The sequence below is a fragment of the Nyctibius grandis genome, chromosome 5, assembly GCF_013368605.1.
Source record: "Nyctibius grandis isolate bNycGra1 chromosome 5, bNycGra1.pri, whole genome shotgun sequence".
Taxonomy (NCBI): domain Eukaryota; kingdom Metazoa; phylum Chordata; class Aves; order Nyctibiiformes; family Nyctibiidae; genus Nyctibius; species Nyctibius grandis.
This window is the reverse complement of record NC_090662.1, coordinates 64152611-64165223: the sequence shown is the minus strand read 5'-3', so window position 1 is coordinate 64165223 and position 12613 is coordinate 64152611. Positions and strand designations below refer to the sequence as shown.

The 12613-nt window shown below is 40.3% G+C and overlaps 1 protein-coding gene across 1 annotated transcript in view; it reads left to right on the top strand.

Annotated features, from left to right (window-relative positions):
* Positions 1-9888, top strand: part of RFX4 (regulatory factor X4) — a 99568-nt gene extending 89680 nt beyond the window's left edge. The window contains exon 21 of the mRNA XM_068401756.1: positions 9411-9888. Within this exon, the coding sequence (XP_068257857.1) occupies positions 9411-9683 (273 nt within the window). The 3' untranslated portion in view covers positions 9684-9888. The remainder of the gene's footprint in view (positions 1-9410) is intronic.
* Positions 9889-12613: the final 2725 nt, after the last annotated feature.

Here is a 12613-nt window from a genome sequence, read left to right as displayed (position 1 = left end):
CAGTACAGGTCTTACCGTGTTATCTCAAGATTTTTTCCAGAATGTATCACTTTCTAAGTTAAAATTGTCTCACCAATTTTCTTTACTCTCTCTTATCCTTTACTGCAGAAAACCCATGACTGCTGGATCTGAAATTGTCTGTAAGGTCATGAATCTCTATGTAAAATGGAGAATTAGGCTTTTACTGTTTAGAAATGTTATCACCTGCACAAGGGTTTCTTTCTACGCTCTGACAACTGTCTTTGTCACACTGACACAGACAGCATAAGTTAAGCAAGAAATAAATAAAGGAAAGCAAGATCAATACATTTGTAGTTTACTCATGTCCGGGTTAACATGTTATACGGAAATAGTAACATACATTAAAATCATGCAAATATTATTTGTACTGTAGTAGGCTGTCTCTACAAGTGCAGATGTCAGATCATTTCTTCCTTTCTTGCTAGCCCTTGAATTGTCCTGGGCACACATGAAGAACAGCAACACTTTAATGACCACACTTCAGAGCAAAATGATTTCAGCTTGTACTTAGCATGTTCTTTCTCATGCTGCTTTTAAACTGAGATGGAATCTCACAGCAGGAAGCAGCTAACAAAACCTTATCAATACGCTCATTATGAATTGAAAGGAGCTACAAACTGAAACCCTACTTTCAAAAATAATCTGAAAGTCATGAATGATTTTAATATGGAATTTTCTGACACTTTTTTTAAAGCTAAGTGAGTTTCCGTAAAATGCCTGTCCTGAGATGATAAGTCCTTTCTTAGCTACTTTTAACCAATGAAAGTTCATAATGTACTGTTGCCTGCAAGGCCTAATAAGATGTTAGGGAACTACTCTTTTTCTAGCAGACTTTCTAAGGGGAACATAGTGCAAGGAATTGCAGTAGGACTCATGACATCATTGCAAAATCAAAATACAGGAAGCCAAATTTGCAATGAGTATATAAACAGCTGACACGATACCGAAACCGGAGAAGATGCAATGTGTATGGCTGTAGTAATATAATCAGTCAAGAAGAGGAGGCATTGACCATAAGTCTTCAAAAGAACTCTTTGTTATAATCTGCCTACAGTTCAAATATAGAACTCTGGCTCAGCTTTAGCTAATATTCTATCATGCTCTTCGGGATCATGTCTAGGGATTAACTCCTAAGAAAACAATCTGTCTGTGGGGTAATTTCTCCTCTAGAAACATGGAATCAGAGAGAGCCCTTGTCCCAGACACGGGTCTGAGCCAAAACACGCAACATGTAGTAGAGGTGGGTTTTAGACTGCAGCTATAAATTACTTTTTTGGTCTAAAAGAACACCATGTCCAACCTCTTCATGTGGAAGAGAGCAACATACTCCAGGTTTTATCAGGTCTGTTATTTTGAGGCTATTTTCCATCCCAGAGCAATGTGCCTCAAGAAAACCAGAGAGTTGTGCTTGATTTTTTGTTCATTTGTTTAGTAGAACTTTAAGAAGGATCATTTCACAGATATGATTTACAGATCTTCAACAAAAAAAGTGGAACTGGAGCAAAGGGGATGGAGGGAATAACTTTTATTTGGTGGAAGTGGGGAACTGAACAGCTGAGAAAGGGGAAGGGAATGAGTGACCCTTTAAATTGTATTTGCCAACATGTAACATGTTGATCCCAACCTGACAATACAACGATGGTTGCATTGTATTAATTTTAGGATGTCTGCTGTGGTTTTGTCATTGGAATCCTTACAGTGGGGCTGCACTGGGGAAGAAGACACACAGATGTAGATCTTGTACTATGTACAGCTCTTGAAAAGTGCAGGTGGGTGTCAAAGCCAAGCCTATCTCTTCTGACCAGTGGCAAGTTCATGTTAGTGAGAGGCTTCTGGATAATTTGAATGCCCCAGTGTTAGAGGAAATGAGACAGCAGTAGTTGCTAAGGCTGATACTGCTGAAGCACTATGTGTCACAGCTGCATGCTCATTCACACCCACCCCGTCCCATAACACACTGGTGAGAGCCCTTGAGGTTATTGTTATGTCCCATCTCTGAGACAGTCTTGGAGCTTACCTTGGCTCACAGAGGAATGTGGTAAGTGTCTTGTGACTTTGGGCTAAATAGAAATTTTGATAAGTAGCTCGTAGTTTCAGAAAGATCAGTGCCTCTCAGATGGACAAGAAGGCAAAAAATGGAGGAGATGGCTTGTAAAAGACTTTATAGGGGAGTAAATGTTCTGCTGAAGTAATATTTGCAGCTACTAACCCAGCATAAGCCTAAAACTGGCTCCTTCTGGCAGTATAGGCTGACTAATTCCCACTGACAGCTAAGCGTCTTTTTGTTGACAGGCACAATCTGTTCAAACCTTGGTCTTAATCTGAAATTTTTTTTTTTTCATCAGCATCTGTGAATAGTTCTCAGAACAGTTGCTTCCTTGTAACTCCAGGCCTGATTGCTCATTTCTTTACTTGGCTTACTGATCAGGAGCTTGGCACACAAATAAAGAAAAATGATCTACAGATTCATTTGTTACTACCTAATTCTCTAAGCCGTAGTGCAGAAGTGCATACAATCCTACGATGCTACTTCATCATCATTCAGAAGGGGACTGTGTAATGTGTGTACATAAACACATCTACACTGACTTTATGTTTCATCAGTTCTCTGCCTCTGCAGTTTAGGTACCTGATGCCAGCGCAGAAAATAGGCAACAGCTCTGTCTAAAAGCCTCTGAGCGTTCCTATCAACCTATGTCAAGTTTAGCAGAGAGGTACCCCCTTCAAAGGTAACCCCTTCACAATGCCACCACCTAATCCACCTCCACAATGTACGCTTGCCTGGCTTTTGATCGTAGCTTTTGTCTGCAAGTTTCACCCTGGTTGGACAGGTCTTGATCCTCTTTCAGGCTATCCATAAATATTTCAATTCACATCATTCCACCTCTTCCTTAAACACAAAGTAATTCATGCTGCAGTAATTTTTCTTTGTAAATCACAAGGATAACTCTTTTAGTAGGAAGAGTAATTACAGAAAACTGCAGCAGTGTATATTTTTATATTTTAACATATCTGGTAACATATAAAGATGCACATCATATGAATGTGCATCATTGCATATGCAGTACAAAAAACAGCAAACATACAATATATGTAAGTACTCTAATGCATGGCTGTAGTGAATCATATTGCAGGTCCATTTATCCAGGTCCTATCTCCAGCAATGGCCACAAATGAATGTGTGGAAGAAAAGTCTTAGAAATAGGGTAGGTAGAGAGTGGTCCTTTCACCAGCATAGCCGTGCTGTGTTTGGCAACAGCTGACCTAGGGACATCCTGAGTAGGAAACAGCAGCTGGACTTTTGCCTTTTGTAGCAAACCTCTCTCCATTACCCTGTCTTTGAGCTTTTTTTTTCTTTGAGCTTTTTTTGTACTTATAGGCTTCTTAAGGATGGGTTATATGAAACATATATTCTCTTGTTAATTTTAAGCCTGCGATTGCATAATTGCCTTGGATGCTCTATGTTTTTTGGGTGATGAGGAACAGGGAATATTCATTTCCCTATTTATCTGCTCTCACCATTTGAGACATAGATCTACGTCATTCCTCCCACCTCCTTCCTGTCATGTCTTTTCCAGACTTAAGCATTATCATCCGTTTAGTTTCTCCTGTGATGGATGCTCTACACACAGGAGTTATCTAAGGACTGTAGGTGCATTGCAGGGCAGGCATAGCCTGGTGGGTCACGGATATCCTGTTCTCTCTCTTAATTGTGCTGAGCAGGGAACCTGATGGAGCTGCAGTTCTCCTCCAGCCTCTCTGTGCAAACCTGATCTCAGAGTAGGTAGGAGGGATTCAGTCAAAAAGCTGCCAGATCAGCCACTTAGATTTGGGAAGCACTCCTAGATCCCATGCTGCATACAGCCTTATTTGACCTTTTCTTCCTTTGCACTTCCAAGATGGAGTAACCACCTCCAAATGACGTATCTCAGGCGGAGGTACTTAACAGAGAGCCACAGAAGTGGCATAGCAGTGTTTCCCTTTTTGTTCCTTGAGATGCAGTTTCCACCTTCAAGACAAGCATTTTTTTGCTGCTTTTAAGCTATCTCCTGTTGCGTTCAAGAGCATAGCCAGGGTCAGCAGTTCCTGAACTGGGGCTCTGTCCTCAAGAGGCACTAATCAACTTCTGGGACTGGGAGGAGCACATTTGTATCAGCAAGTGCTTGCGCTGCTGTTTTGTTGTTGTCAGATTTGGTTTATGAAGACCATAGTTGACTTCCATGGTCTGGACAGAACAAATCAGCCTACAAAACACTGCAGTAGTACAATCTGCTGTTAAGTGGTAGGTTGGATCTGCACCTCTCAGAGACACAGAGCACAGTATTGGGGCCATGGTTAAAGGAGCTTTAAGCAGTGTTTGTACTCTGACTCTCCTGAACGGCTCTGAGGACTGCAGTGGTCTCACATAACTTCCCAGAAATGCCCTATGAGTTGCAGCACCACTTAGTTTCTCTGTGCAATGTTGCATGCCACAGTTTTACCCAACCATGTCTTCACTTCCCTTCATATGCCTCTACAGCATGTTTTACATAGGGACAGTACTGGAAGAAAGTAGTAACTGATTTTTGTTACAGTGGGGGAGCCAAAGAAAATCCTCTTCCAGACAGATCTCATGCTTTAGTGTCCATTCACATTGTTCTGGCCCATCTATGTCACAAGAAAAAAGAAAGGTAAAAGTTCTTGTCCACCCAGCACATACACAGGATAAGCTCATGACTATACCAATGCAGTAAGAATAATATAACCTTTCCAATAACCGCTCTGTCATCAAGCAGCTAGTAATGACAGAAAGAAAAAAATACTGTCCAAATCCCACCCATGCAACAAGAATCATTGTTCCTAACTGTATGGCTTCATAATGGACTTGAGAATGTTAGAATGTAATTGAAGTAATTATGTATTGAATTCAACAGGAAACAGATGTCTTAACTTCTTTTTAAATAATTACAAATAGCATTTTCATAAAGCTCCAAATGCCTCTCCCAAAAGTACTGAAGGCACTTAGATTGACTTGAAAGTTTCACCCAACCTATTTGACAGACTGTTATTCAATAAGATTCAATTTGTGGAGAAAAGAATCAAATGAAGGGTTATCAAAATGCAATCAATCAACGGTTGTGATTATGTCATTTTTTGAGATTTTAAGCATATTTTTATGAAGTTAATTTATAGCCAGTTCTTCATAACTGCTATAATTTTGGGTATGAGTTATTTGCAAGTCCTAAAGTAGTGGCTAATGTACAAGATTAACTTACAGCATTCTGCAAAAGTGTGAGTTAATGCAATGTCAAGTCAGAGCCACATTCATAAGGAAAATATTTTGCTGTTTGGACAGAGACACCTTTCACCTCCATGAATAATCAGGCAGTGAGTTGAGGATAAGAATAAAGAGATTATTCTCCATCCTCACACTGCAGGAACTCAGTCTTCACTTCATGGGAGGACATATTTAACATTGTATTTTCTAAAATAAAGCTAAAAGAAATCAAATTAATTTTACATTTTTGGGCAAGGCCTTAACAATAATCTGCTCAAAGTCGCCCAGACTTAAAGGGCTTCTTGTCTAGGTCTAATGGCAGCAGTAGCAGCAAGTGTGAGTTAACCCAGAAAATGGTAATTTCCTGTCAAGAGCCCTCCAACAAATGTCGCTTTTATATCTGGCAAAGATCACTAGGCCCCAGTGTTTTGAGTTCAGCATGCTTAAGCACTCTTCATTAAACCGGATGTAGAGTGTGAAAGGTGATTCAGGCAGCATGGGCAGGCATCCGCCCAGATGGCTATGCTTTGGACACTCCAACAAGGCTGAATAGATGCTTCATTGGGTGAGTTAATAGTCAGGCAGAGGCCAATGAGTACTTTAAAAATATTGTCTTTCAATAGTCTCTTCACTGTAGGGAAAAAGAAGTCACTGACTCATTTGCGATTAGCTGACCTACCATTACAAAACTTTCCATCTTGCCTTCAGTCATAACAGAATTTATTGTAAAATACTAGATATTTAGGGTCCATGTTATTTTCAAGCAATTATTCTTTTTACATTCATGACACATTCATAAACACAGCTGCATCGGGTGCACTTGATGAAAAGGAAAAGCAGCACACTGTATCCTGTCCCCTCATGCACAGCCATTAGCCCTGCCTTCTCAGTAAGCCTTAGCATGGCCTCTTGACTGCAGACAGGAGCAGGATTATCTTTCCTTTTCAGTGCATCCTGAAGTTCATTCTGGGAGCCAAGGTTTCATTCCCCCAACAGCACAGGTTTTGCGTGTCCAAACTGCCTAAAAGATATTACGTGGCTTCCCCACATAATGCCATGTACAACCAGGAGACCCACCACAACATTCCCAGAGTTCATTTTGTTTCTCTTGCTCAGAGGGAAGTTTTGCAGTCTACAAATTATCAAGTAGTGAATTATTCCAGCTGAAATCAGGGCTTTCTCTTGGTATTTGTAAGGGATATGAAAGCAATTAATTCTCCTGTTGTAAGTCACAACCTCCGTTTCACAACCTCAAAGGAAAATTGCACTGAGGATTCTGTTCTGGTTAACAACAGAGTAGATCAATTATCATGTTAGGAAGAAGACATCAGATAATCATTGGTGTATTATGGTAAAAGTCTAGATCAGTCTTGTTGTAAGTATATTCTTTACTATAAGAATCTACAGTGACTTCAGGTATAGATCAATGGGTAACAAAGGCAAAGACCATGATAATTGGTATCAAGTAAAACACTGCTGAAGACAAAGAAGAATGTTTCTAGCTTGGCCCACATCTTGCAGCTCCACAGCTGACATACAGAAAACAGGAAGTTAAAAATGTATTATTTGTGTGGTGTGGGTTTTTCCCAATGATCCATTCTGGTCCTGACTCCTACTGTCTCAAAGCATTTTGTACACAGTTGTTAATGGGACATTTGAGATCAGCCAGAAAGATTTGACAGTTATGGAAAAAGGACTTTTATTTAACTTGACCCAACCTAACTAATGGATTACATCATGTAGCAGGAGGAAGAAAAGAGCCATCTTCTGTGGACTGCTCATCTTCTGTCTTAAATACTTATCTCGAGGTTTGATGAATTCTTCTGGTGGCTGCAGACAGAGTACAGATGACTCACTTTTATTAGATGCCTGACTTTTTGATAACTGAAGTTACGTGAGATGAATTCAACTCTGAAGCTAGAGTCAATCACAAGACAACTTGTTTCCTCTGTATTCGTTATGGCAAGAGCTTTGTTCATGAAGATGTTCAGGCAAAGGCAGTCAGCAGACACTAGCAGGAACATGACTTTCATGTATTGCCAGTGCAGACCAGGAAAGCAGTATCCTAAATCTATTAGCTAGTCTCCCAAACATTAAAAATATGAAAATTGTTCAAGTTTTTCTGGAACCTCTTATTTTTACTTCGAATACTTGCAGGTTAGTTGTGTTTTGACAAAGTGCCCTGTCCTTAATTAATGAGTTAAAGGAGAGAACCATGATCCTAAACTTGAATCACCTCATTTAAAACTTGAAAGCTTGAGCTTCGTTGTTGCTGGGCACTGGCAGCTCTTCAGCAAAAGCTTCTGGAAAACCAAGAAGTCTGAAAACTTGATTCTTCTGCAAAGGAATATAAGGCTTTCTGCCATCAGCGCCTAAGCTTGGCTGAATTTTCCTACTGAAAAGCCTTTCTCTGAGGTGAAGATGGAAATTTAGATGATCTTGTATAGACTTGTTGCCAGTGTTGCCAATACAGCTTATTCTGATAGCTGTATTAGCAGTACCAGTTGAAGTGTTGGTGTTCCAGTATGGTGCTGCCATTTACCAGCCTGTTTCAGCAGCTGACTGCACAGGTAAATCCACAGTCTCTGTGGCAATGAGAAGTATATGCTAAATAATGCATCGTACAGCTTTGATGTCTTCCCTCTCATCTGCTCACTGGCCTGTCTCCCCAGGACACGGCGGAATATGCTAAATCACTAACTACAGTATGTTGGTCAAAAATAGTCTTCTCTTTCTCCTCTCTAATTAGGAGTGGCCAGCATGTGGCTTTTGAGCTGCCTGAGGCTTGTGAACTGTTCGAATACGTTTGCCAAGGCAGGGCTGCCTTCCTGGCTGCGGTCTGGAGGGAGCCAGCAGAAACTCCTCATGGCGACATTGCTGTAATTGCCTCCGGGAGCTGCTTATGCAAGTGATTAACCCCAGCCCCATCTGGCAGTGGAGCAGTGTAATGAGACGTTTTGGGAATCACTGCCATCTCCCTCCTAGGAACAACTATGGCAGCTCTTCTCTCCATGACGCTCCAAAATACACGGAAGGGATTTTACAGTCCTCAGCCATATCAAGTTTTGGCGTGCAGCTTGCAAGGTTTGATAGCATCAGAAGAGGTGATAGTCCTACTTTGGTGACATCTTTCTAGTTAAGGAAATACCACAGTGTCAAACAACCCAAGATAATGTCATTTTAAATTACAACAATTTTTGTAGAAAGAGCATAAAGGTGTAAAATGTAGAAGCTCTGAAGATACATGGCTGGTCAAGGGGAACGGGGATCCTAACCATCTCTGCGATGCAGATGGATAATAGGAGGGCAAAACAGGGAGAGCCATTTCTTAGGCACAGCACACAGATGAGCCGCTCCTGTAAGACAGGCAATAAGACAAATACACTTTAAGCAAGCACTCGTAAGCACAGTTTACTTTCTGTTGCTGGGCCGCCTGTGGCTATAGAGGGCAAAAGCTGTTCTCGATTTTCCTGCCTGTCCTATCCTCAGCACATCTTCTCCTTAGTGGGAGGCATTTGTTGAATTACTTCGATTTCTAGTTTCCAACTGTTACTGCGAACAGCTGGGGAATAGAGAGATTCTTCTTCTGCCTGCCTCTTTTTATAGGTTCTCCAATTAGCTGCTTGCTCTGAGGCCAGACCATACTATTTTTCTGCAGAAACTGGCAGAATGGCTTGTGCACATTTAAAAGGGAAGGCACCTTTCCAGTAATAAAGATCCTTTTGCTCTCCTCCCTTAAAACTCAGTTGAGTGAGCAGGAGTTGGGACATTTTGTACTCTGTTTTTCACTGAATAGCAAGTTTCCAAGTAAAAGCTGTGAGAAAAAGATTAGACTAATTCAATTTACTTTTCTGCTCACAGATATACCTGCCAGTACCTAGCTCTTCAATAAATTAATTTGATATTTAAATGCAGTGACTGCTTTGCAAGACTTTCCCTGACACTTTGGTTTTACTGCAGGCACTAGTTATCCGATACTCCACCTTCAGTGTGTTACCTAGTTGTTGAAGGGCTGCTAATTCATATGATTTTGGTTTGTTAAACACACAATTGTGATACCACCAGCTTTTATTTTAAAATTAAGTGTGTGGTAGATAATTCCTTAATTTGTTTTTCTTCATTTCTATTGTAGTACCCTTTCAACAGTCCAACATCAAGAATGGAGCCCTGTTTGATGAGCAGTACTCCAAGGCTGCATCCCACACCAGTGACTCCTCGCTGGCCAGAGGTCCCGGCTGCGAATTCCTGCTACACAAGCCCACCCATGCACTCCACAAGATATGGAAATTCTAGTGACATGTACACCCCCTTGACTACACGCAGAAATTCTGAATATGAGCACATGCAACACTTTCCTGGCTTTGCCTACATCAATGGGGAAGCCACCACAGGTTGGGCTAAATGAAAATGACTGGTATCAGCTAAGCCCATGTACTTAAAAGAGTTATAAAAACTTCATGTTATGTGGGGCTTTTAATGGACATTCTTCAAGGGAGGTGAAGATGGAAAAGATCCTGGGCAGATAAACGTAGTTCATAATGTGGGCAGATTTCAGACCAGTATGACTGAATGTTCCTGTAGCCGAAAAAGATTTTTGTGCTATTCTAGACCACTTTTGGGGCCAACCTGTGCCTTTTTTAATTCTGGCATGTGGGCCAACCCTGTGTGATGTCAGTTTGAGTGAGCCAGTTTTGCCCCCCTCTCTTATTGACAAATGTTAATGAGTCTTACAGAAAAAAGTACTGGAACGGGATCTATTTATAATTTGAGTTAAAGACAGGAAGTTCACTCTCAGCAAAACTCCGTCATCTGTTCTTCTTTTAAGCTCTTAATGCATTTCTTAAAAACCATTCTGCCAAGTCATCACCTGTTCATATCAATTCCTCTGTCTGGCTCCTTCAAAGACCTGTGGTGTTGTAGGTTTCACTTTACACCTAACTTTGTATATTGATGCACCTTTCTATTGATCCCGTAAGTTTGATCTTTACAAAAGAGAAGCAAAGACATGTAGCATTGAATTATACACTGCCTTAAGTTGACTATTGTTCTTATTATATATGTATTTGTGTTAAGTTTGCACAATCTGGAAAAATCTAATTTCTCTGGTCAGTAATGACAAGGTTAAGAAGGGACTTGGGGACTGGGAAGATTTTTGGATTCAGAGCCACATATGTTAAATATAATGATATGAAGCAATTATGTAAAGAAAATGATAATGCAAACATAGTTATTCATTTAATTACCTATGGACAGGTATGAAACTGTTCTTTCAATTCCTTCACATGGTGATAATTCTATGTACTCTACAAACGGAAAATTCAAAGCTGTGCCTTTGAACTTATTCTGTACTGTGTATGTGTGGAAAAATGTATTGTATTTTGGGGAGAATTTTTCTTAGACATTTTCTGTCAGATTTGTAGTTATTTGTGAGTTTTTGTTAGATTTTATTAACATAGCTTTTTCTTCTGTATTATAAAATGCACCAAGCAATTATGGTGGACCTATTACCCTATGGGTAAGAAATAAATAAATGGAAATATGACATCAGGCATTTTAGTAATTGTTTTGTAAATAAAATCTTTGATAGCACCCAGTGTGATGATAACCATGTTTATGCCTAAAATGGACAAATGTGTTATTTGTACAGTTGTGCAAGATATATGAGGGATTTTCACACTCAAATAAAGTTCTTGAAATTAAATAGATACCATTGAAATTTACTTAAATACAGAAGCAAACCTTCAAAAACCCCTAAATGTGACAATGTATGTTTTTATCCAATGAAAGACTTGAGAGTAGCAGCAACTGAGTAGTCCTACACCTGTGCTTTCAGCTGAAAGTGCTCACGGCTATGAATAGATTGATGACTTTTTATATTGTTTGGTTTAAGTCCTGCTGCTGTTGCTCACCCAAGCCAGTGTACTCACTGAGGCAGGCAAGATGTGCTAACGTCTTCACAGTACTTTGTAACAAATGTGTTGCCACTGGAATATTGGAAATTGAAAAGACATTTTCCCTTGGGTGAGTAAACAAAGTGGCAAAATTCTCAGACCTTGTATATTTAACTAGTGGGTAAACTGGTGGGAGTTTGGGGTCTAAAGTAACCACAGGAATGAGCTGGAGATCTGCAAGGACTGAGGGAGGAAACCTTCCAGGACAGACTGGGCAAGTGTCCAGGCTCTTCAGCATTCAGCCACGGTGCTGGTGGGATTTTCAGAAACACAGTGGAAGCTTTTCTCTATATTTAGGTACCTGATGAAAATCCTGTTTCCTGGGCTAGTGTCGCAGACCTTCTGAAATCTTACCCTTGTCAGCTGGTGTTATTACCCAATATACATTTACTCTTCACTTTTATTAAGGACAGTGGAGATCAGGCTTAGGCTAACTCATCTATTTTATTTTTATTCAAGTTACCCTCAGGCAAACTTGTCGACACATGAAGAAGGTAAGTCATGTGAGGAAGTTTTTTAGTGGCCAGTCTTTAGCAGCTGGAGTTTTGATGTGTTTGAGACCAAAGTCCTACTTTACATTTTGTTATTGAAGATGTTTAAATCAAAGCATTGATTCTGTCCTATTAATTATTAACAAGCATAGAAATATCTGCCTCACCAAGACTGTCAGAAATTAGTATGGGAAAGGTAGTGTCACTAGAATAAAAAAATCCACTTTCTCTTCCCCAGCAAGTTCCAAATCTCTGCATTGCATCGCATCTGCCAAGAGCCCACTGTGATCTTGTTCACTCATTTACAAGAACATCGGTTAATCTCCAGTTACCTGATGGACTATTGGCCATGACCTGCCATGGTCCCTCCAAGGACCAGACGCATTGGTAAGACGTTTGTGGGCAGAAATGACCAGTAATTCAAAGCTGGGTCTTTGGAAGGATCAGGAAGGAGGTGAACCCTGGCTCAAGGGAAGCCAGAAGAACTTCCTACATTTTTTACCATAACTTCTTAAACCAAATAAAGTCTAACCCCCACTGACTGAAAGAGAGGAGAAAATGAGACTATTTTAGTATACAAATGTGCCTTCAACACATCTGGGGACAACTTAGTTATCCTGACTTGAAGACCCCAGGGAGACTGTTCAGGAAGGAGGATGGATATTGGACACAATGTCAGCCCCAGAAATAATAAAGACTTTCTGAGTGGAGAACCACAACACTGTGCACGAAGTGCTGGGAGAGGGAATTTTGACAAACAGCAACACCGCAAAGCTGCTCGTAACAAAGAGCTACAGAACATCATCAGTCAGATAGGGCTTCAAAAATCTTTTGCAAAAGAATCACCACAGTTATTTTTTTTAATTAATTTAGAAACTTGTGTTGATGCCACA